The sequence below is a fragment of the Ahaetulla prasina genome, chromosome 5, assembly GCF_028640845.1.
Source record: "Ahaetulla prasina isolate Xishuangbanna chromosome 5, ASM2864084v1, whole genome shotgun sequence".
In the NCBI taxonomy this organism is placed as follows: Eukaryota; Metazoa; Chordata; class Lepidosauria; order Squamata; family Colubridae; genus Ahaetulla; species Ahaetulla prasina.
Genome location: NC_080543.1, coordinates 12,432,338 through 12,455,260, shown reverse-complemented (window position 1 = coordinate 12,455,260; position 22,923 = coordinate 12,432,338). Strand labels below are relative to the sequence as shown.

Genomic DNA, 22,923 nt, shown 5'->3' with positions numbered 1-22,923 from the left:
ACTGTACACTAGACTGGAAAGTTTTTTTTTTTTAAAAAATCCCAGAAATAATCAATGGCCAAACATTTATTTACCGTGGTCAAGAAAACTACGTGAATTGATATCACCATGAAGCCACCATGCCTCTAGCACAGGGGTGTCCAAACTTGGTCCCTTTAAGACTTGTGGACTTCAACTCCCAGAGTTCCTCAGCCAGCTTTGCTGGCTGAGGGACTCTGGGAGTTGAAGTCCACAAGTCTTAAAGGGACCAAGTTTGGACACCCCTGCTCTAGCACAATGAGGGGAGGAGCCTCACAAGGTTAGAATGCTGGGCTGATGATTGACAGGCTTGTGTTCAAGACCTGTTGCTACTGTGGGATGGGGTGAGCTCCCGTCATGTGCTCCAGCTCCTGTCGACCCAGCATTTTGAATGTGAGCAACTGTGAGTAGATAAATGGGTACCACTTTGGTGGGCAACTTAATGGGGACATGAAAGGAGCCCAGACTGGGTGTCCCCCTGGCTACAGTGATGTCACCAGCAAATCCTTTCACCATGGAAGCACTTCCAACATGGAAGTATTAGTAATGAACGGAGCAACCTTCATTCTATATACGGTAGTCCTGGACTTATGACAATTCAGCCCAAAATTTCCGTTGCTGAGTGAGACAATTGTTAAATGAGTTTTGCCCCCTTTTTTTGACCTCCCTTGCCACAGTTGTTAAGTGAATCACTGCAGTTGTTAAGTTAGTAACATGGCTGTTAAGTGAATCTGGTTTCCCCAGTGACTTTGCTTGTTAGGAGGTCGCAAAAAATGTGAACCAGTGGTGGGTTGCTACCAGTTTGTCCTGGTTCGGGTGAACTGGTAGCAGCAGCACCAGGAATCCCTGCCCACCCACCCAGACGCTTCTGTGCATACACAGAAGCATCGCATGCACACGAGCGCCCCCGCGCCCCCACGCGAACCAGTAGCGACAGGTTTTGAAACCTGCCCCTGGTGTGAATACGTGACCCCAGGACACTGCAACCATCATAAATTTTGCCCATTGTCCATATCCTAAATATGAACCATTTGCCAAGATTCCAAATTTTGATCACGTGAGAAATAAGGATGCTGCAATGGTCATAGGAGTGAAAAACGGTCATAAGTCACTTTTTCTTTAATTTTAATTTTTGATTTTATTATATAAAATATAAAATACCAAAAAAAAGACAAGAAAAAAGAAAAGAAAAGAAAAGAAAAAAGAAATAATTAAGGGCGGAAAAGGGGACAGGAAAAAGGAGTGTGGAATATAAGGGGAAAGAAAAAAAGGAAGAAAAGGGGAACATTGACTTTGAACTCTTCCTAGCTCAGTGCATGATAAACACACTCCAGCCTCAACTTTTTGCTTTTACACATTAACATATAACTAGCCATTTCTATAACACCAAATCTTTCTTATCAACAAAACCAAGTTCATCGTTCCTTTTTTTTTTCTTCACAAACACAAATCACTTCAAGCAGAAGTGATATCTAAATAAGAACATATTTCCCTCTTTAAATAAAGTAATCAAGTTACCCATCCCTGCTTTATCTTCCTTGCTATAGAAATAATGTGCATTTCTATTTGTAACTAGTAATCTTTATAAGATTATTATCAGCCATAAGAAAGGCTGAGCGCTAAAGAATTGAGGCTTTGAACTCTGGTGCTGGAGAAGAACTCCTGCGAGTCCCTTGGACTGCAAGGCGATCAAACCGGTCAGTCCTAGAGGAGATCAACCCTGATTGCTCTTAAGAAGGTCAGATCCTGAAGATGAAACTCAAATATTTTGGCCACCTAATGAGAAGGAAGGACTCACTGGAGAAGAGCCTAATGCTGGGAAAGATTGAGGGCAAAAGAAGAATGGGACAGCAGAGAACGAAGTGGCTGGATGGAGTCACTGAAGCAGTCGGCAGGAGCTTAAATGGACTCCAGAGGATGGTAGAGGACAGGAAGGCCTGGAGGAACATTGTCCATGGCGTCACAATGGGTCGAACACGACTTTTCAACTAACAACAACAACAAATCTTTATAAACTGTCACGAATTTTGATCATATCACAAATAGAGATGCTGCAAGGGTCGTAAGAGTGGAAAAATCGGTCGTAAGTCACTTTTTCCAGTGCCATTGGAACGGTCACTAAATGAACCGTTTTAAGTCGAGGACTACCTGTGTATGGGACAATTGAAAGACAGGACCATCTCTGTCTGTCAGATGCTCTCTCTGGTCAACTTTCATTCAAGTACTATTTCTTCAAGGACCTTCTTAACTCTTTGAGATCCATCAGTTGTTAGTTAGATGCTACCATTAATGAGCGTAGCTTTAAAAGGCAGAGTATAAAATGAATATTCCTCTGGTATTGATGCAAGTAATTCAAAGTGGTGCAGTGGCCTAGAGGTGGAGATCTCGCCTTACAAATAGGAGGCTGTGAATTCGATCCTAGGTAGAGGCAGATATATTTTCTCCGGGCACATTGAAAAAAAACTCTGTATTGGCGACAGGAAGGGCATCCGGCCAGTAAACATTCATCTCCATTCAGTTGGCCAGACTCCACCCCGCAAGGGATTATGGCGTCGTTAAAAAAGGATGATTGACGTAAGTATTTCAGGCTAGCCATATGGCCAGTCAAGCATAATAAAATATAATGGGGTAGAGAGTTGGGGGAAGATTTGAATCAATGCCAATCCATCTTGATCAAGTCTCAGGAGCTCAAATCCTCAGCTTTCAGAAAGCAATAATTTCTGAAGTGAAACTGAGGAAATTCCTACCAGAAGTTGATGTATGGGTAGTCTTTGACTCATGACTGTTTGTTTCACAATAGAATAGAATAGAATAGAATAGAATTTTATTAGCCAAGTGTGATTGGACACACAAGGAGTTTGTCTTGGTGCATATGCTCTCAGTGTACATAAAAGAAAAGATACGTTCATCAAGGTACAACATTTACAACACAATTGATGGTCAATATATCAATATAAATCATAAGGATTGCCAGCAACAAGTTACAGTCATACAGTCATAAGTGGAAAGAGATTGGTGATGGGAACTATGAAACGATTAATAGTAGTGCAGATTCAGTAAATAGTCTGACAGTGTTGAGGGAATTATTTGTTTAGCAGAGTGATGGCCAACCATTGGAAGTTACAAGAAAAGTGACTTATGGCTGTTCTTCACACTTACGACTGTCATGTCCCTGGGGTCACATGATCGAAATCCAGTTGCTTGGCAATTTGGCATGTACAGTGGTTGCAGTGTTGCACGGTCACTCATGCCCTTGTCACCTCCTGTCGTGTCCCACTCCTCCGCTGACGGCCGGGTCAGGGAAATCCGAATCAGGCTTGCCTCTGCAGCTCTGCCCAAAGTCCTAGCAAAGTCCTCAGAGCAGGCAGGAGACCAGTAAGTGACTTCAGCAAGATAAGTTCGACTTTGCCTGACTCAGAGACTGCCAGAAAGCAGATCCTTTATATAGGCCATGGGGTGTGGCTCCATGACTCAGCACTCATTAAGGCCTGCCCCTCCCTTCCTTCTGTTGCCTCCGCCTATCCAATCTTCTGATGCGAGGGTCACTCCAATCAGCTGTTGTTGGAAGTAAACTTTCCTCAGGCTCACATGCTGTGGAGGAGGGGGCGGGGTCTAGCTGCTCCGTTTGCCTGGGCATGGAGCCAGGGCTGGGGCCGGGGGATGCTCCCTCCTCTGCAGCCTGCTTGGGCATGGAGCCAGGGCTGGGACCGGGAGGTGCCCCCTCCTCTGCAGCTTGTCTGGGCATGGAGCCAGAACTGGGGCCGGGAGGCATACATTCCTCCGTGTTCGGGAGCAGATAAGCAGACCCCGGCTGCGGTGAGAGCGGACAAGACACAACACCTCCCTTCTGGACTACTGTAATGTTCTCTACATGGGGCTCCCCTTGAAGTGCACCCGGAGGCTTCAACTGGTCCAGAATGCAGCCGCGCGGGTGATAGAGGGAGAAAGTCAAGGCTCCCATATAACACCACTCCTGCGTAGGCTGCACTGGCTTCCGGTGATCTTCCGGGTGCAATTCAAGGTATTGGTTACCACCTTTAAAGCGCTTCATGCCATGGGACCTGGTTATTTACGGGACCGACGACCTCCCAGCGACCAGTGCGCTCCCACAGAGTGGGCCTCCTTGGGGTGCCGTCGGCTAGACAATGTCGACTGGTGACCCCCAGGGGGAGGACCTTCTCTGTGGGGGCTCTAACCCTCTGGAACGAATTACCACCTGGTATTCGCCAACTCCCTGATCTCCGAACTTTTCGACACGAGCTGAAAACATGGCTGTTTCATCGCACAGGACTGGCCTGATAATTTTAATTGGGAATTTTAAATGGGTTTTAATTGGAGTTAGCCTAAATTTAAATATTTCATTTTAAATTATTTTAATGTTTCTAATATTGTTTTTTATATGGCTGTAAACCGCCCTGAGTCCTTCGGGAGAAGGGCGGTCTAGAAATATAAATAAATAAAATAAATAAAATAAATAAATAAGTGTTCCAGAATCATCTAATTGCCATTTATATTCTTCCCAAAGGGATTCTGACCACCAAAGTCAATGGGGGAAAGCCCTGTTCGCGTTATGGCCATGGTGATTCACTTAATGACCATGGCAAAAAAAAATGCCCAAAAATTGGACACGATTCACTTCGCGACTGCCTCTGATCGAAAATTAGAGACATTTTTCATTTCGTTCTCTTGGAATCAACACAGATATGCAGACTAAATAATTCTTACTCCTTTCAGAATTGTCAACTGAAGTTCACCAACGAAAATGTGTGTGTAGACACACGGGGAAAAACCTATAAAAAACCGTGTATAGGTAGTCCTCGGCTTACAGCAGTTCATTTAGTGACCGTTCAAAGTGGCAAGGGCACTGCAAAAAGTGAGGTATGAACATTTTTCACATTTATGACCATTACAGCATCCCCAACATTTGGATGGTTGACAACCAATTCACAGGGTTGTCATTAGGGTTGTATTTGACCTTGGGGGAGGGGAGGGGCGGCAGTATGGGCGTGACCAGGATGGGCATGGCTAGCTCGACATCACTCATCACTTCACTTGTCACGTCATTTGTGTCGAGGGCGCCTGTGGCAGCCTGAGTGCTTTGCCAGCGAAAAAGGACCTCAGGAGGGCCATTTTCTACATTTAGGCCAAAAAAAAAAAATGCACAGGTACCATATACATGGTACCTTGCTCAATCGTAGTAATTATGAGAGCAATCTTGGAGTCCTAGTGGACAACCATTTAGATATGAGCCAGCAGTGTGCAGCAGCTGCTAAAAAAGCCAACACAGTTCTGGGCTGCATAAACAGAGGGATAGAATCAAGATCACGTGAAGTGTTCATACCACTTTATAATGCCTTGGTAAGGCCACTCTTGGAATATTGCATTCAGTTTTGGTCGCCACAATGTAAAAAAGATGCTGAGACTCTAGAAAGAGTGCAGAGAAAAGCAATAAAGATGATTAGGGGACTGGAGACTAAAACATATGAAGAATGGTTGCAGGAACTGGGTATGTCTAGTTTAATGAAAAGAAGGACTAGGGGAGACATGATAGCAGTGTTCCAATATCTCAGGGGTTGCCACAAAGAAGAGGGAGTCAAACTATTTTCCAAAGCACCTGAGGGTAGAACAAGAAGCAATGGGTGGAAACTGATCAAGGAAAGAAGCAACTTAGAACTAAGGAGAAATTTCCTGACAGTTAGAACAATTAATAAGTGGAACAACTTGCCTGCAGAAGTTGTGAATGCTCCAACACTGGAAATTTTTAAGAAAATGTTGGATAACTATTTGTCTGAAATGGTGTAGGGTTTTCCTGCTTGGGCAGGGGGTTGGACTAGAAGACCTCCAAGGTCCCTTCCAACTCTGTTATTATATATATTTTCACTGGTAGAGGGTTTCAGGAGGTCATCATAGCCGCACACGGCCCTCCCATGCTCTGTTTTCGGTGGCTGGTCATTTGCTGTTTCCAGGGTGGCCCCATGACAGTGGTGATATTCATCCGGTTCTATCCGGTTCAGGCAAACTGGTAGCGGGAGACTCCGCCCACCACCCGAATGTAATCACGTCCCATTTTTGACGCTCTGTGCATGCGCGTGTACGCGCTCGCATTTGCAAACCAGTAACGAAGGTAAGTGAATACCACCCCTGCCCCATGGGCCAGATCTAAGCACCCCAGGGGCCGGATGCGGCCCGTGGGCCTTGAGTTTGACACCCCTGCTTTAGAATATAATTCTGTTAGAAAATCTAAACCTGCCAGAAATACTCCCTTTGCTGTGGATTATTTTTTTAAAAAAAAAGATAAATAAATATGGGTCTGGGAAACTGCATGAATCCGAAGATTGCCATTCCTACAATAAAAAGTCATTTATCAATCAAAGACTTCCCACTAAATCTGACTATAGTCACCTCCGTCATGTCCCCTGCGACTATTCCTGATCTGAACTCCCCTGCTGATAGGTACCTGTTCCAATCGTCTTGAAAGGAAATCATAATTACTTTTCCAAAGATTGACTGTTTCTGTGAATAATTAAGTCAATGCAGATAAAAGTTGTAATAAGCTACAGCGTATTATCTGCAGGATGAGGGGAAAGGGGCAGCGAGGGGAGAAAAAATCTCTTCCTTCCTCTTCTCTACCTTTCTCTTTTCAATTACTTTTTTAAACCATTTTGACCTCCCCCCAAATTGCCTTGGGCTAAAAATTTCTTCTTTTTCCTAATCGCTCCTGTTAATTTGACGTTTTAATTTTGTTTCCAGTGACACATTATTGGTATTTAAACACATATATCTCCAGAGGACAGTTCCTGTGGGCTGCCAATGCTAATTAAAGCCAATTGGTTAACCGTCATCATTGTTTCATCGGAACTAAATAGAGGTTTTTCAGAGCCACTGGAGCGGATCCCCAAAACAACTCTTTAGAAGGAGCTTGTTTTGTAGAATTCGGTGTATTGGTTGATGAAACAGCATTTTTTGAAAGGGAAAACTTTGGCTGGCTGTTCGTGAAGAGTATACACAATTCTACCCAGAGGTTCGCAGGTTCGTGTCATACAAATTAGAATAGAATAACAGAGTTAGAAGGGACCTTGGAGGTCTTCTAGTCCAACCCTTTGCTTAGGCAGGAAACCCTATGCCACTTCAGAAAAATGATTATCCAACATCTTCTTAAAAACTTCCAGTGTTGGAGCATTCACATGAAAAGACTGCTTAGCAGTGTTCCAATATCTCAGGGGCTGTCACAAAGAGGAGGGAGTCAAACTATTCTCCAAAGCACCTGAGAGTAGAACAAGAAGCAATGGATGGAAACTAATCAAGGAGAGAAGCAACCTAGAACTAATGAGAAATTTCCTAAGAGTGAGACCGATCAATCAATGGAATAGCTTGCCTTCAGAAGTTGTGGGTGCTCCATCACTAGAGGCTTTCAAAAATAGTGAGGGAAGTACACCCCAAAAGGAATCCTTAGGTGGGTGACTGATGGATTTGCCTGCCCTAATCCTGTCAGTTTCTGTTGTTTATTGACTTGATTCAGCATGTGTCGGCTGCATTCCAGCTGCAATTGTTAAGTGGAGCTATTAACTGAAGGGAGGGAGGGAGGGAGAGAGGGAGAGAACCTCTCTTGCACTTTATTTTTAACCAGTTCTCCAAACTGCCTAAGCAGTATACTAACGGTTTGGACGAACCGGTGAGAACCGGCTGGATTTCACCTGTGACATACACATATGTGCACCTTGGTTTGGTGTTATTGTCAGGCATGAAGAACCACAACCCATACAATAAGTTCCAGTTAAGCTGATTTATTGCTTGTGCCCAAAGTAGCTAGTCAACTAACGGTCAGCGCTAGGTGCTAGATAAGAGTTAACAGAATTCAAGAGAGATTAGACTTAGGCCCTTTGTGGGAACATAATGATTCTAGGCTAATTCCTCTCTTGATTCCAGTCCCAGGTTCTTCCCATCCTATTCCTACAGTTATTGAAATGAAGTTTGAGCTTCTTCTTCCCTTCTATCTTCTCACATTCTTATCCTGACCAACATCTAGATTTAGGCAAACCACAGTATATTGGATTGATTATTTAAACTTGGCAATCTGGAGCAGTAGTGGTTTTTACTTACTTTCCTACCAGTTTGGAACTTTGTAGTGAGCGTGTGTGTGCATTGCTCATGTGCGGCGCTTCTGCACATGTGCAGAACCTTCTGCGTGTGCTCAGAGCATCCATGATAATGTCCAGGTGGTTGGGCGGAGCCTCCCGCTGCCACAGCTACCAGTTTGCCTGAACCGGGGTGAACCGGTAGATACCCACCACTGATCTGGAGCCTATAGAAACCATGTTTGGGAGCCAGAATAAGGCAGCAGTGGATAGAATAGAATAGAATAGAATAGAATAGAATAGAATAGAATAGAATAGAATAGAATAGAATAGAATAGAATTTTATTGGCCAAGTGTGATTGGACACACAAGGAATTTGTCTTGGTGCATACGCTCTCAGTGTACATAAAAGAAAAGATACGTTCATCAAGGTACAACATTTACAACATTTATAAGGCAGCAGTGGGTTTACAGTTTGCTCTCCAACTAATTTAACACGTAAAGTTGGAAGAAATGGCACCGACGGAATGAAGAGAAACTAGGCCTTGTTAGCCAGCCAGGAAAAAAAAAATATATTCTACTTCAAGGAAACTTTAGTTTTGAAAAGAAACAAACTGCATTTAGCTGGAGAGTAAGATGGTTAAAGTGAAGGGTAGCAGAGTCCCTATACGGAATTGATTAGTACCTGACCTATTTGCTAAAAATAATGTGACTCTCTCTCTCCATTCCCCCAAGACAGAAGATTAAATGGTTTCCTGAAAAAGCATTGCGCAGAGGATCAGTCTGGCAGAATGCCTACTGGTGTCGGGTGGGATGTGGTGGCAACAGAGGGTGGGAGGAAAAGAGATTTAAACATTACTGGGACTGAAACATTCCCCGTCACCCTTGGTAACTGCTCCCCTGGCTGTAGAATGCATTTTTCTGCCAAAGCTAAAATGTACTGTACAAAGTTTTGCATCAGGGAGAGGAAAACGGGCTTAGAGGTAGCTCTTGGCTTGTATTTATCACCTTTGAAGAGCAGAGCAAGCAAACAGAATGCACACATACATAGGTAGTCCTCAACTTACAATGGTATGTTTAGTAACTGTTCAAAGCAGGGGTGAAATCCAGCAGGTTCTGACAGGTTCTGGAGAACCGGTAGCGGAAATTTTGAGCAGTTCGGAGAACCGACAAATACCACCTCTGGCTGGCCCTAGAGTGGGGTGGGAATGGGGATTTTGCAATATCCTTCCCCTGGAGTGGGGTGGGAATGGGGATTTTGCAGTATCCTCCTCCCTGCCATGCCAACCAAGCCACGCCCACCAAGCCACACCACATCCACCAAGCCACACCCATAGCATCGGTAGTAAAAAAATGAATTTCACCCACTGGTTCAAAGTTACAACAGCACGGAAAAGTGCCTTATGACTGTTTTTCATGTGTCATCTCTGAAGCTGGCCTAACTGTGGCCATTTTCTTTTTGTAGTTTTTCTCTAGGGAGGTTTCCTCTTCTGACACAGCCTGGAGCAAGGGGCCAGGGAGGGAGGTGTAGAGATAGCTGGGCTGTTGTAGCCTAAATAAAATTCTTTCCCCTGGGAATCAAGGACGCTCGTTCAGAGAGGCGACTTCCGGTATCCAGCGGCAACGGACGCCTGGAAGGCTTCTCCTGCCTCGCGAATCCGCCGCCGCCGAGGCCTCAGGGGCCAGGTGTTCAAAGGACACCTGCCGCACGGACGGCTCGCCAGGGGTCTCCCAGCCGACATACAGGACTGTGGGGACCGATGCTGGCGCGTCTAGGCTTGGCGGGTTTGAGGCCACAGGCGCGCCATTATTTTGGTCGTCGCCTGGGCGCTGTGCAGTGACACCGGGCATTGGATTTATAACTGCAGCAGCCTGGTGGTGAACAGGGCACGGAGAAGAATTGAGGAGGAGAAGGAAGGAATATCGGTAAATGTGGTGGAGTGCTCCGGTGCGGGGGTTTTCTCCCCTGCGGTTGGAAGGAGCACGAGTTATTCTGGAGAGAGGAGAACTTAAAATAAGAAGATTACCGGTTTTGTGGAGCTCTGGAGAGAAGAGGTGATGGAGAAATTTAGGAGGAAGGTTTGAGGCCCCTCCTTCTGGGGAACAGTGGTGGCGCCAGCTTCCGCCTTCACTATGAGAATTTTGATGACATCACTTCCTTCGGCTTCCTGGTTGACTAACTGTACTCTGGACTCGTTGCTCCTGTGAGTGCCCCTGGTGGATCCGGAGGAAATTACAAGGATACTGTGCCTGCCTGAGGATTTTGTATTTTTTTTCCTTAATGGCAAAAGGTCAGAGACCAACTGCTGGAGAGATGGAGAGAATTTTGGAAAAGTTATCTAATATGGACAAGAAATTGATGAAATAAGAGCAGAAATTGTGACTATCCAAAAGGATTTAAAGGATACTCAACAAGTTTCAGCAGAAAACAAGCAGAAAGTGGAAGGTTTGGAGGGTGAGATGCGGCAGTGCAGAAAAGAGAGGAGACGACAGGCAATGCTGTGCTTGGACTACAGATGGATAAAATGTCTTATTTCCTTAGGTTTCAAAATTTGGAAGAAGTGGACCAAGAAGACTTGAGAGATGTTGTGACTAAATTGTTGGGAGAATTTCTTGGGAGAGGTGTTGATTTCATGAATTGGGATGTGGATCGAGTTTATAGAGTTAATTCAATATGCACGCACGCATGCAGTTCCCAGAGAGGTTCATGTCAAATTTGTGAGAAGAGAGACGAGAGATGAAATTCTTAGAAAACATAGGAGTGGGGCACTGATTTACAGGGGCAGGGAGATAGCCATTCTGAGGCAGATTCCCAGACAGGTACGTGAAAAAAGAAAGAAATATTATTTTTTGTCAAGCAAATTGTACCAGAAGGAGTGGGCTTCAGATGGCTGATGCCAGAGGAATTGATTAGTACCTGACCTATTTGCTAAAAATAATGTGACTCTCTCTCTCCATTCCCCCAAGACAGAAGATTAAATGGTTTCCTGAAAAAGCATTGCGCAGAGGATCAGTCTGGCAGAATGCCTACTGGTGTCGGGTGGGATGTGGTGGCAACAGAGGGTGGGAGGAAAGAGATTTATACATTACTGGGACTGAAACATTCCCCGTCACCCTTGGTAAGTGGTCGCCTGCCTGTAGAATCCATTTTTCTGCCAAAGCTAAAATGTACTGTACAAAGTTTTGCATCAGGGAGAGGAAAACGGGCTTAGAGGTAGCTCTTGGCTTGTATTTATCACCTTTGAAGAGCAGAGCAAGCAAACAGAATGCACACATACATAGGTAGTCCTCAACTTACAATGGTATGTTTAGTAACTGTTCAAAGCAGGGGTGAAATCCAGCAGGTTCTGACAGGTTCTGGAGAACCGGTAGCGGAAATTTTGAGCAGTTCGGAGAACCGACAAATACCACCTCTGGCTGGCCCTAGAGTGGGGTGGGAATGGGGATTTTGCAATATCCTTCCCCTGGAGTGGGGTGGGAATGGGGATTTTGCAGTATCCTCCCTCCCCCTGCCATGCCAACCAAGCCACGCCCACCAAGCCACACCACATCCACCAAGCCACACCCATAGCATCGGTAGTAAAAAAAAAAAAATGAATTTCACCCACTGGTTCAAAGTTACAACAGCACGGAAAAAGTGCCTTATGACTGTTTTTCATGTGTCATCTCTGAAGCTGGCCTAACTGTGGCCATTTTCTTTTTGTAGTTTTTCTCTAGGGAGGTTTCCTCTTCTGACACAGCCTGGAGCAAGGGGCCAGGGAGGGAGGTGTAGAGATAGCTGGGCTGTTGTAGCCTAAATAAAATTCTTTCCCCTGGGAATCAAGGACGCTCGTTCAGAGACGACTTCCGGTATCCAGCGGCAACGGACGTCTGGAAGGCTTCTCCTGCCTCCAGCGCCCGAATCCGGCCGCCGCCGAGGCCCTCAGGGGCCAGGTGTTCCGAAAAGGACACCTGCCGCACGGACGGCTCGCCAGGGGTCTCCCAGCCGACATACAGGACTGTGGGGACCGATGCTGGCGCCCCAGGCTTGGCGGGGTTTGAGGCCACAGGCCGCGCCATTATTTTGGTCTGTCCTGGGCGCTGTGCCCAGTGACACCGGGCATTGATTTATAACTGCAGCAGCCTGGTGGTGAACAGGGCACGGAGAAGAATTGAGGAGGAGAAGGGAAGGAATATCGGTAAATGTGAGGGAGTGCTCCGGTGCGGGGGTTTTCTCCCCTGCGGTTGGAAGGAGCACGAGTTATTCTGGAGACAGGAGAACTTAAAATAAGAAGATTACCGGTTTTGTGGTGCTCTGGAGAGAAGAGGTGATGGAGAAATTTAGGAGGGAAGGTTTGTGGCCCCCCCTTCTGGGGAACAGTGGTGGCGCCCAGCTTCCGCCTTCACTATGAGAATTTTGATGACATCACTCACCTTCGGCTTCCTGGTTGACTAACTGTACTCTGGACTCGTTGCTCCTGTGAGTGCCCCCTGGTGGATCCGGAGGAAATTACAAGGATACTGTGCCTGCCTGAGGATTTTGTATTTTTTTTCCTTAATGGCAAAAGGTCAGAGACCAACTGCTGGAGAGATGGAGAGAATTTTGGAAAAGTTATCTAATATGGACAAGAAATTGATGAAATAAGAGCAGAAATTGTGACTATCCAAAAGGATTTAAAGGATACTCAACAAGTTTCAGCAGAAAACAAGCAGAAAGTGGAAGGTTTGAGGGTGAGATGCGGCAGTGCAGAAAAGAGAGGAGACGACAGGCAATGCTGTGCTTGACCACAGATGGATAAAATGTCTTATTTCCTTAGGTTTCAAAATTTGGAAGAAGTGGACCAAGAAGACTTGAGAGATGTTGTGACTAAATTGTTGGGAGAATTTCTTGGGAGAGGTGTTGATTTCATGAATTGGGATGTGGATCGAGTTTATAGAGTTAATTGCAATATGCACGCACGCATGCAGTTCCCAGAGAGGTTCATGTCAAATTTGTGAGAAGAGAGACGAGATGAAATTCTTAGAAAACATAGGAGTGGGGCACTGATTTACAGGGGCAGGGAGATAGCCATTCTGAGGCAGATTCCCAGACAGGTACGTGAAAAAGAAAGAAATATTATTTTTGTCAAGCAAATTGTACCAGAAGGAGTGGGCTTCAGATGGCTGATGCCAGAGGGATTGATGATTTTCCGGAGGGCATTACGAAAAAATCAGTACAATTGCGGAGGCTACGGCCTATGTGGAGGAACACAAAGCCCTCCTGGAATCAGATGACCCAGGAATTGAAGAAGGGGAGGTTATAGATCATGGGGCGGAAGCGGCTGCCGCTGTTGCGGCCCTGGAGTTGGGTCAGGCTGAACCCAGAGTTCTGAGATCTAAAACTAGGAAGTGATAAAGATATTTGGGATTGTGTTGGTTTTCCTTACTCTCCTTTGTACGATATTCTGTTTATTCTTGACTCTTCTTTATTACGTATTTAAAATTTGTAAACTTAGCTACTTCGTGTCACCTGCTTGCCATATGGCTGTTGTATGTGTTAAAAAATTTGAGTAAAATTCTTATTTTAGATAAGAAAAATGAAAATTTACCATACCTGAAATGTATTTGTATAAACCTTTTTTGACTAATAAAAACTTTTTGAATATAAAAAAAGGACGCTCGTTCAGAAGTTCGAAAGGCGGAGCCTGAGGTCACCTAGCAATTGGACTACATGCTGATTGGATCATGTGTCTGGGGACTCAGGGGAGGGGAAGTGACAAAGTTTTACTTTTAATGGTCGCCACGATGTAAATAAGATGTTGAGACTCTAGAAAGAGTGCAGAGAAGAGCAACCAGGATGATTAGGGGACTGGAGGCTAAAATATATGAAGAATGGTTGCAGGAACTGGCTATATCTGGTTTAATGAAAAGAAAGACTAGGGGAGACATGATGGCAGTCTTATCTCAGGGGTTGCCACAAAGAAGAGGGAGTCAAGCTATTCTCCAAAACACCTAAAGGTAGGACAAGAAGCAATGGGTTGAAACAATCAAGGAGAGAAGCAACCTAGAACTAAGGAGAAATTTCCTGACAGTTAGAACAATTAATCTGTAACAGAATCATCAGTGCTTGGAATACTTTACCTGACTCTGTGGTCTCTTCCCATAATCCTAAAATCTTCAACCAAAAACTGTCTACTATTGACCTCACCCCATTCCTAAGGGGACCATAAGGGGCGTGCATAAGCGCACAAAACGTGCCTACTGTTCCTGTCCTATTACCCGACTCCATGGTCTCTTCTCATCACCCCAAAAGCTTTAACCAAAATCTATCCACTGTTGACCTCACCCCATTCCTAAGAGGACTTTCTTCTTCCTATATACATATATGCTTATACCTCCTTATATTTACCCATATATGTTTTTATATATTATATAATCTTTTTGTATGATACCTACATATATTGTTATGACAAAATAAATAAATAAATAAAATAAAATAAATAAAAAAGTCACTCAGTGAACTGTTATAAGATGAGGACTACCCGTATTCTTTTTCTCAATGGGATCTTATTTCTGAGAGTCCTGATGAGCCAATGAATCAAAATAAAGACTGGCACAAAAATGCATACTGCACTGCCTGTACTGGTCTTCCCTAGATGAGGCAGGGATGGGATTTAGCCAGTTCTGACCGGTTTGGGCGAACCGGATGCTAATTTTAATCTGATTCACTGAACTGGTAATTGCAAGGACTGGCTGTGACCGCCCATCCCACCCCACCCCACCCCATCCCTCCAAGGAGTCTCCACACGGACCATTTTGGATGGTCCGTGCATGGAGGCTCTGGGAGGGTGAAAACCAGGCCTACCGGAAGTACCGGAGGTCCAGCAACGGGTCTGTTTCCAGCCTCCAGAGGGCCTTCGGAGCCTGGAGGAGGCTGTTTTCACCTCCTGGAGTCTCAACGAAAACCTCCAGAGCCTGGGGAGGGCAAAGAACAGGCCTACCAGAAGTACCGGAAGTCCAGAAATGGGCCTGTTTCCGGCCTCCAGAGCCCAGGGGAAGCCGTTTTCACTCTCCCGGAGCTTGACAAAAGCCTCAGGAGCCTGGGGAGGGCGAAAACACCTCCCTGGCCATGGTTCAGGAGACTGAGCAGGCCATGTCCCCATGGCTACAGCCACCCAGCAACCAGGCAGTCAACTGGTTGCTAATAATTTTCAATCCCACCCCTGGAGTGAGGGATCAGATTACCTGGTTCCACGAGATACTCATAGTCGTAGCCCAATTCTTTGGATGAAATGAAGAATTCCCCGTTCCTATAGAGAGGAATGAACGGCACCATGAAATATCCCCGGTTGTGTCCAATAGGAGCATTGGCTTCGGGGTAGGCCTGAAGCAGAGGTTTGTGCCTCCGGAGCCACTGTTCATAAATGCTGTGGAAGGAAAGTTTGATATGAATATTTCAACAAAGGAAACGACGACGCTTTTCAAATCTAAAATAGGTAGAAATAAATGTCCCTGCGGTAGTTGGTCCTAGATTGATCCAGACGCAGGAGATCAACTGCAGGTTTCCATGAGAATGGTGAAAACACCTACCTGGACAGTCCACCAGAAGACCACTAGAAATTCAGAAGCCCTTGGCCACAGGTGGTCCTTGACATAACAACCTCTCAGCTAGCCTGTTGCTTGCTGCCATAGAAAAGGGGGGGATGGATCAGTGGAGAATTTTTCATTGCAGCTTTGCAACTACAGCCTGGACTTACCTCTCCAAGGTCATTTCTTCCAGCTTTGCAGCTGCCCCCTGGTTGCCTAGCTACAAGTGGGTTGGTCTGTACAGTTGGTTTCAAGTTGCTGTTTTTCACGCGCTTTTATTTATTTATTTATTTATTATTTACATTTATATCCCGCCCTTCTCCAAAGACTCAGGGCGGCTTACAGTGTGTAAGGCAATAGTCTCATTCTATTTGTATATTTACAAAGTCAACTTATTGCCCCCCCCAACAATCTGGGTCCTCATTTTACCTACCTTATAAAGGATGGAAGGCTGAGTCAACCTTGGGCCTGGTGGGATTAGAACCTGCAGTAATTGCAAGCAGCTGTGTTTTAATAACAGGCTATCTTACAGCCTGAGCCACCACGGCCCTTTGCCTCAGAGCTTTCCTGGAACTTCTTGCTTTCGGTTCGTTCCTGGTAAAGGTACTTTTCGGCTGCATCTATGGAGCTAAGGATTTTTCTTTCCTAGGAAATGGGTGGAGGCAGTCCTGGCACAACCGTAACGGACCCTTTTCTTAAGACCCTGATAGTTTTAAATCAGCTCAGTCGTGTGAGTGACTCGATTTTATGACCTTTTTTTTTTTGCAGTGGTCATCAAGTGAATATGGCACTCATAAAAACTAACACAGTGCTCATTAAATGAATGCCATGAGCGTCAAGTGGACGGATTATTCACTATGGCACAGTTTTGCTGAAAATTTGCAATTACGTTGTGGTTTTCAGCAAAAACGCCCTGAGAGATGGTCATGTGATCCTGGGTGGTTCTGCAAATCGGCATAAATGTTGTGTGGCTGAGTGTCTGAGGTGTGATCATGTGTCTGCTGGGGAGGACATCATAACTTTGAAAGCGAGTGATAGCTCCCTTCTTCCAGATATGTCATAACTTTGAATGTCGCTAAACATTCAATTCACCCTGCCAACAAAAGCGTGTATCATCAAGGCTATGGTTTTCCTAGTTGCAATGTATGGCTGTGAAAGTTGGACCATAAGGAAAGCTGAGCGCCAAAGAATTGAGGCTTTTGAACTCTGGTGCTGGAGAAGACTCCTGCGAGTCCCTCGGACTGCAAGGCCATCAAACAGGTCAGTCCTAGAGGAGATCAACCCTGACTGCTCTTTAGAAGGACAGATCCTGAAGATGAAGCTCAAATCCTTTGGCCACCTAATGAGAAGGAAGGACTCCCTGGAGAAGAGTCTAATGCTCAGAATGATTGAGGGCAAAAAAGATGTTGAGACTCTAGAAAGAGTGCAGAGAAGAGCAACAAAGATGATTAGGGGACTGGAGGCTAAAACTTATAAGGAACGGTTGCAGGAACTGGGTATGTCTAGTTTAATAAAAAGAAGGACTAGGGGAGACATGATAGCAGTGTTCCAATATCTCAGGGGTTGCCACAAAGAAGAGGGAGTCAGGCTGTTCTCCAAAGCACCTGAGGGTAGAACAAGAAGCAATGGGTGGAAACTGATCAAGGAAAGAAGCAATTTAGAACTAAGGAGAAATTTCCTGACAGTTAGAACAATTAATAAGTGGAACGACTTGCCTGCAGAAGTTGTGAATGCTCCAACACTGGAAATTTTTAAGAAAATGTTGGATAACCATCTGACTGAGATGGTGTAGGGTTTCCTGCCTGGGCAGGGGGTTGGACTAGAAGGCCTCCAAGGTCCCTTCCAACTCTGTTGTTATATTATATTATATTAAAAGAAGAACGGGACAGTAGAGAACGAGGTGGCTGCATGGAGTCACTGAAGCAGTCGCCGTGAGCTTAAATAGACTCCAGAGAATGGTAGAGGACAGGAAGGCCTGGAGGAACATTGTCCATGGGGTTGCGATGGGTCGGACACGACTTCGCAACTAACAACAACAAAAAACATTCAAAAAAACTCTACAGATAGTCTTCAACTTACAGCCATTTGTTTAGTGGCCATTTGAAGTTACAACGGCACTAAAAAGTGACTTATGACCGTTTTTCACACTTAACTACCATTGCAGCATCCCTGTGATCATGTGATCAAAATTCAGACACTTGGCAATTGGCATGCGTTTGTGACGGTGGCAGTGTCCCTGGGATCATGTGATCCCCTTTTGTGACCTTCCGACAAGTAAAGTCCAAAGGGAAGCCAGAGTCCCTTAACAACCTCTGGTGGCTCAGACTGCTAAGTCTGTCTGTTATTAACACAGCTGCTTGCAATTACTGCAGGTTCAAGCCCCACCAGGCCCAAGATCGACTCAGCCTTCCATCCTTTATAAGGTAGGTAAAATGAGGAGCCAGATTGTTGGGGGCAATAAAAGTTGACTTTGTATATAATATACAAATGGATGAAGACTATTGCTTAACACAGTGTAAGCCGCCCTGAGTCTTCGGAGAAGGGCGGGATATAAATTCAAATAAAATAAAATAAAATAAATAAAATAAAAAAACTATGCTACTAACTTAACAACTGCAGTGATTCACTTAATGCCCATGGCAAGAAAGGTTGTAAAATAGGGCAAAGCTCACTGAACAAACTATTCTTGCTTAGCAATGGAAATTTTGAGCTCTGTTGTGGCTGCAAGTTGCATTGCTCTTAAATGGGAAGTTGCTGGACTTCTTAGTAAACTACGTTTCTTTTTGTCTTAATAAATCTTGTTAAAGTGACACTGGAAGATTGGTGGCTGGGAAAGAATTGCTTTTGGGCTGCGCCAAGGAACCTGAGCAATCACCATGAATAATCATGAAAGCAAAATAAAGAAAGTCCAACAGACACTCAAGAATTGCTTTAACTCTGCAGTTGAAAGCTAACAAAGAAACATCCTTAGGGACTTGCACCTTGAGGGCCGAAGTAAAAAGGCCCCGTGAAGAGTGTTTTTCTGCAGGAAATTAAATGGGAGGGTTAGATCATGCAAGAGAAGGCACAAAACTGTAAGGCAACTTGTTCAAATTCGGAAGGAATCTAACACAGTACCCTGAATGTTATGGATTCTTGACTTTGTGAGTCTTGTGTTTGCTTACTTCTGGAGTTACATATAGAGAACAGTTTCGAGAATGAAAGGAGACAACCGCAACACTTGCATAAACATTCATGTTTTCTGCCTTGTGCAGATGAGTCCATCCACATGTTCAATAAATAGCAATAGCACGTAGACTTATATACCGCTTCATAGTGCTTTACAGCCTCTCTAAGCAGTTTACAGAGTCAGCCTATTGCCTCCCAACAATCTGGATCCTCATTTTACCAACTTCAGAAGGATGGAAGGCTGAGTCAACCTTGAGCCTTGGAGTTGTGGTCTGCCGGTGGCCTGCGGAGCTGGCAGCAGAGTTGGGCAGTGAGGAGGTTGGGGAGAAACATGGGCCAGTCCTGGAATCTGGGGAAGGCTTGGACGAGGGCTCTGCATCAGAGGCAGAGATGGGGCCAGGGCCATCTGGGAATTATGTGCTGCCTCTGGATCCTCCAGAGTCAGACATCAGTGAAGCAGAGGAACAGGAGGAGCCTCTTCCCAGTGCACACATGCACAGAGCTGCCAGAAGGCAAGAACAGTTAAGACAAAAGGGACGACTTGGGAGTAAGGCTTGGAGATGATTGGCCTCTCCCATAAGACATAAAGGAGGAGCAAAAGCATGTGAGCCTTTGCAGGAAGCAACTTTGTTCATTCTGGTCAGTTTAAAATATGAAGCTCCATTTTGATTCTGTGCTCCGTGTGGCCTTGCAAAGCTAATTGCCAATTAAGTCTTTGGCAGCGTGTCAAGGGAGATAAAGGTGGGTGCTTATCAGCCTTATCCCAAAGGACTGTGGCAGACTTCTGTCGGGCTCTTTACAAACTATTTGTGATTCATTACAGGCTGTGAATGAACAGAATTCACAGCCGTTGAATTAAAAATACGGTTTTTGGGACTAATTGTGTGCTTTTTACTGTCTCAGGAAGCCTCAGGTCAGAACACTTGGTGAGATTCGATCTGCCAAACTGCTGGCAGCCGGTGATCAGCAGAAGTAGCCTGCAGTACTGTACTCTAACCACTGCGCCACTGCGGCTCAAATGCATGGAAAAATAGATGACCTGTGCCCATTTATTCTAACTTCCCATGAGTTTTGCACATCAAAGCGATCAATAAGTTCCTGACTGTACAGAGCAGCTCAGAGGCACAGCTATGCTTCAGGCTTTCTACCTTTTTTCTGTGCGGTTCAGATGAGCCCATACACAGGTTCAATAAAAGATAAAGATGTCCTCTGCCCAGTCATGTCTAACTCTAGGGGTCTGCTCATCTCTGTTTCTTAACTGAGGGAGTCTGCGTTGTCTGAAAACCCTTTCCGTGGTCATGTGACCAGCATAACTATATGCTGAGCTACATGGAACGCTGTTAACTTCCCACGGAAGTGGTACCCATTTGTCTATTCACATTTTCATGCTTTCGAGCTGTAGGTGGGTAGGAGCTGGAGCAAGGAACAGGAGCTCACCCCATCATGCAGCACTTGGGTCTCGAACCCGGACGATCAGCTTTACAAATGATAAGCTCAGCATCTTTAATCACTCAGCCATTGCGCCCCCTTCATGTTTAATAAATACATGGAAAAATTATTATTATTATTATTATTTATTTACATTTATATCCCGCCCTTCTCTGAAGACTCAGGGCGGCTTACAGTGTGTAAGGCAATAGTCTCATTCTATTTGTATATGTACAAAGTCAACTTATTGCCCCCCCCCCAACAATCTGGGTCCTCATTTTACCAAAATAGGTGATATATGCTCATTTATTCTAACTTCCCATGAATTTTGCACATTAGTGTGGTCACAAGGTTCTTGATTACATATATATAGAAGCTTAGGGACACACAGTTACATTTGACCTAAAGTGAGTGGTAGCAATGAGGGCTTCTAAATTTGTCCCCTTCGTTTAGCCAACGAGCAGGCAAAGGACCACAAGTGAATCTGTTCACAATAGGATTAGAGAGCTCTAATAATAGCTGATGCATTCTGATCTCACAGAGTTTAGGGGCAATTTGATGAACTGGAGCATAATCAGAGTATCATGCACAATTTCTTTAATTGCCAAAGCTTTATAAGGCATATCAAATCAGAGCTGGAGGTGGAATCAATGGGATCAATCAATTTTATCACGTTTGATGGACTGCCAAGAAGTACTAAAGGTAAAGATTCCCCTCGCACTTACATGCTAGTCGTTCTCGACTCTAGGGGGCGGTGCTCATCTCCGTTTCAAAGCTGAAGAGTCAGCGCTGTCCAAAGACGTCTCCATGGTCATGTGGCTGGCATGACTCAATGCCAAAGGTGCACGGAATGCTGTTCCCTTCCCACCAAAGGTGGTCCCTATTTTTTCTACTTGCATTTTTACGTGCTTTCGAACTGCTAGGTTGGCAGAAGCTGGGACAAGGAACGGGAGCTCACCCCATTACACAGCAGCACTAGGGATTCGAACCGCCGAGCTGCCGACCTTTCGATCAACAAGCTCAACGTCCTAGCCCCTGAGCCACCGCATCCCTTTGCCAAGAAGTACTAGGATAGGATATAATAGAATAACAGAGTTGGAAGGGACCTTGGAGGTCTTCTAGTTCAACCCCCTGCTCAGGTAGGAGACCCTATACCTTTCCAGACAACTGACTGTCCAGTCTCTTTTTGAAAGCCTCCAGTGATGTAGCACCCATAACTTCTGAAGGCAAGCTGTTCCACTGATTGATTGTTCTCACTGCTAGGAAATTTCTCCTTATTTCTAGGTTGGATCTCTCTTTGATTAGTTTCCATCCATTGTTTCTTGTCCTGACTTCTGGTGTTTGGAAAATAAGTTGACACCCCTCTTCTTTGTGGCAACCCCTCAAATATTGGAAGACTGCTGTCATGTCAGCCCTAGTTCTTCTTTTCACTAGACGACCCAATTCCTGCAACCGTTCTTCATATGTTTTAGCCTCCAGCCCCCTAATCATCTTTGTTGCCCTTCTCTGCACTCTTTCCAGAGTCTCAACAACTTTTTTATGTCATGGCGACCAAAACTGGATGCAGTGCTCTAGGTGTGGCACTAACACCTCATGTGAACTTGATCCTATCCCTCTGTTAATGCAGCCTAGGATTGTGTTTGCTTTTTTGGCAGCTGCTCTGATATATTGTTTGATTTAGAAAATATTAAAAATGGATGTCAAAGTGGAAACCAAAGATTTTCCTTTAAGGTCTCATGAATAAGGAGCAGTGGTGGGTTTCAAATTTTTTTACTACCGGCTCTGTGGGTGTGGCTTGGTGAGCGTGGCGTGGTTTGGTGGCCATGGCAGGGGAAGGATACTGCAAAATCCCCATTTCCTCCCAATCAGCTGGGAGTTGGGAGGCAGAGAATAGATGGGGGTGGGGCCAGTCAGAATTTTTACTACCGGTTCTCCGAACTACTCAAAATTTCTGCTATCGGTTCTCCAGAACTGTTCAGAACCTGCTGAAACCCATCTCTGATAAGGAGACTGAAAAAAAAAACAGGGAAAGACAGAATTTTGGGAGCTGAAGTCCACACATCTCAAAGTTGCCAAGATTGAGAAATATTATTCTAGAGCCATGGCGAACCTATGACACATGGGACCGAGTTAGCACACAGAGCCCTCTCTGTGGGCACACGAGCTGTCACCCCAGCTCTGCTCTGCATGTGCGTGCAACTCCCACTGGCCAGCTGGTCTTTGGGTCTCTGCCACATGTGCGTGGGGGGCAGGGCGCATGGTTGGGGGCATACATGTGCAGGGCACAGGCAGAGGCGTGCATGCGGGGTGTGCATGTGGGGGGCAACGAATGCACAGGCGCATGTGGGGGCATGTGAATGCAGGGGGCCGCATGCAGATGCACGGGGGGGGGAAACGACAGATGTGGGGGCCCTGCACCTGTGATGAAATGTAAAATTTGTTACTACCGGTTCTGTGGGCATGGCTTGGTGGGGTGGGTGGGTAATGTGACTGGATGGGTGTGGCCACCTTTTTATTTATTTTTTACTTTTACATCCATTTTTTCTGCACTCTTTGGCCGAAGAAAGGGTTTAAAGGGTTCAGACGATCCCAGCTGAGCCGCGCGATCATCAGAGGCCTTTTTTTTTTTTTACTTTTAAAAGGATTTTTTGTTTGGCCGAAGAAAAAAATGCTTTTAAAAGTAAAAAAA

General features: G+C 45.2%; 1 protein-coding gene across 2 annotated transcripts in view; it reads right to left on the bottom strand.

The window, feature by feature from the left end:
* The window catches only part of TYR (tyrosinase), a 99,675-nt gene that overhangs the window by 1,796 nt on the left and 74,956 nt on the right, over positions 1–22,923 (bottom strand). Inside the window, exon 4 of one of the 2 annotated variants that reach the window (XM_058186086.1) lies at positions 15,297–15,478. The exons of the other annotated variant lie outside the window; for it this stretch is intronic. Within the exon in view, the coding sequence (XP_058042069.1) occupies positions 15,297–15,478 (182 nt within the window). The remainder of the gene's footprint in view (positions 1–15,296; positions 15,479–22,923) is intronic. 2 annotated transcript variants of the gene reach the window in all.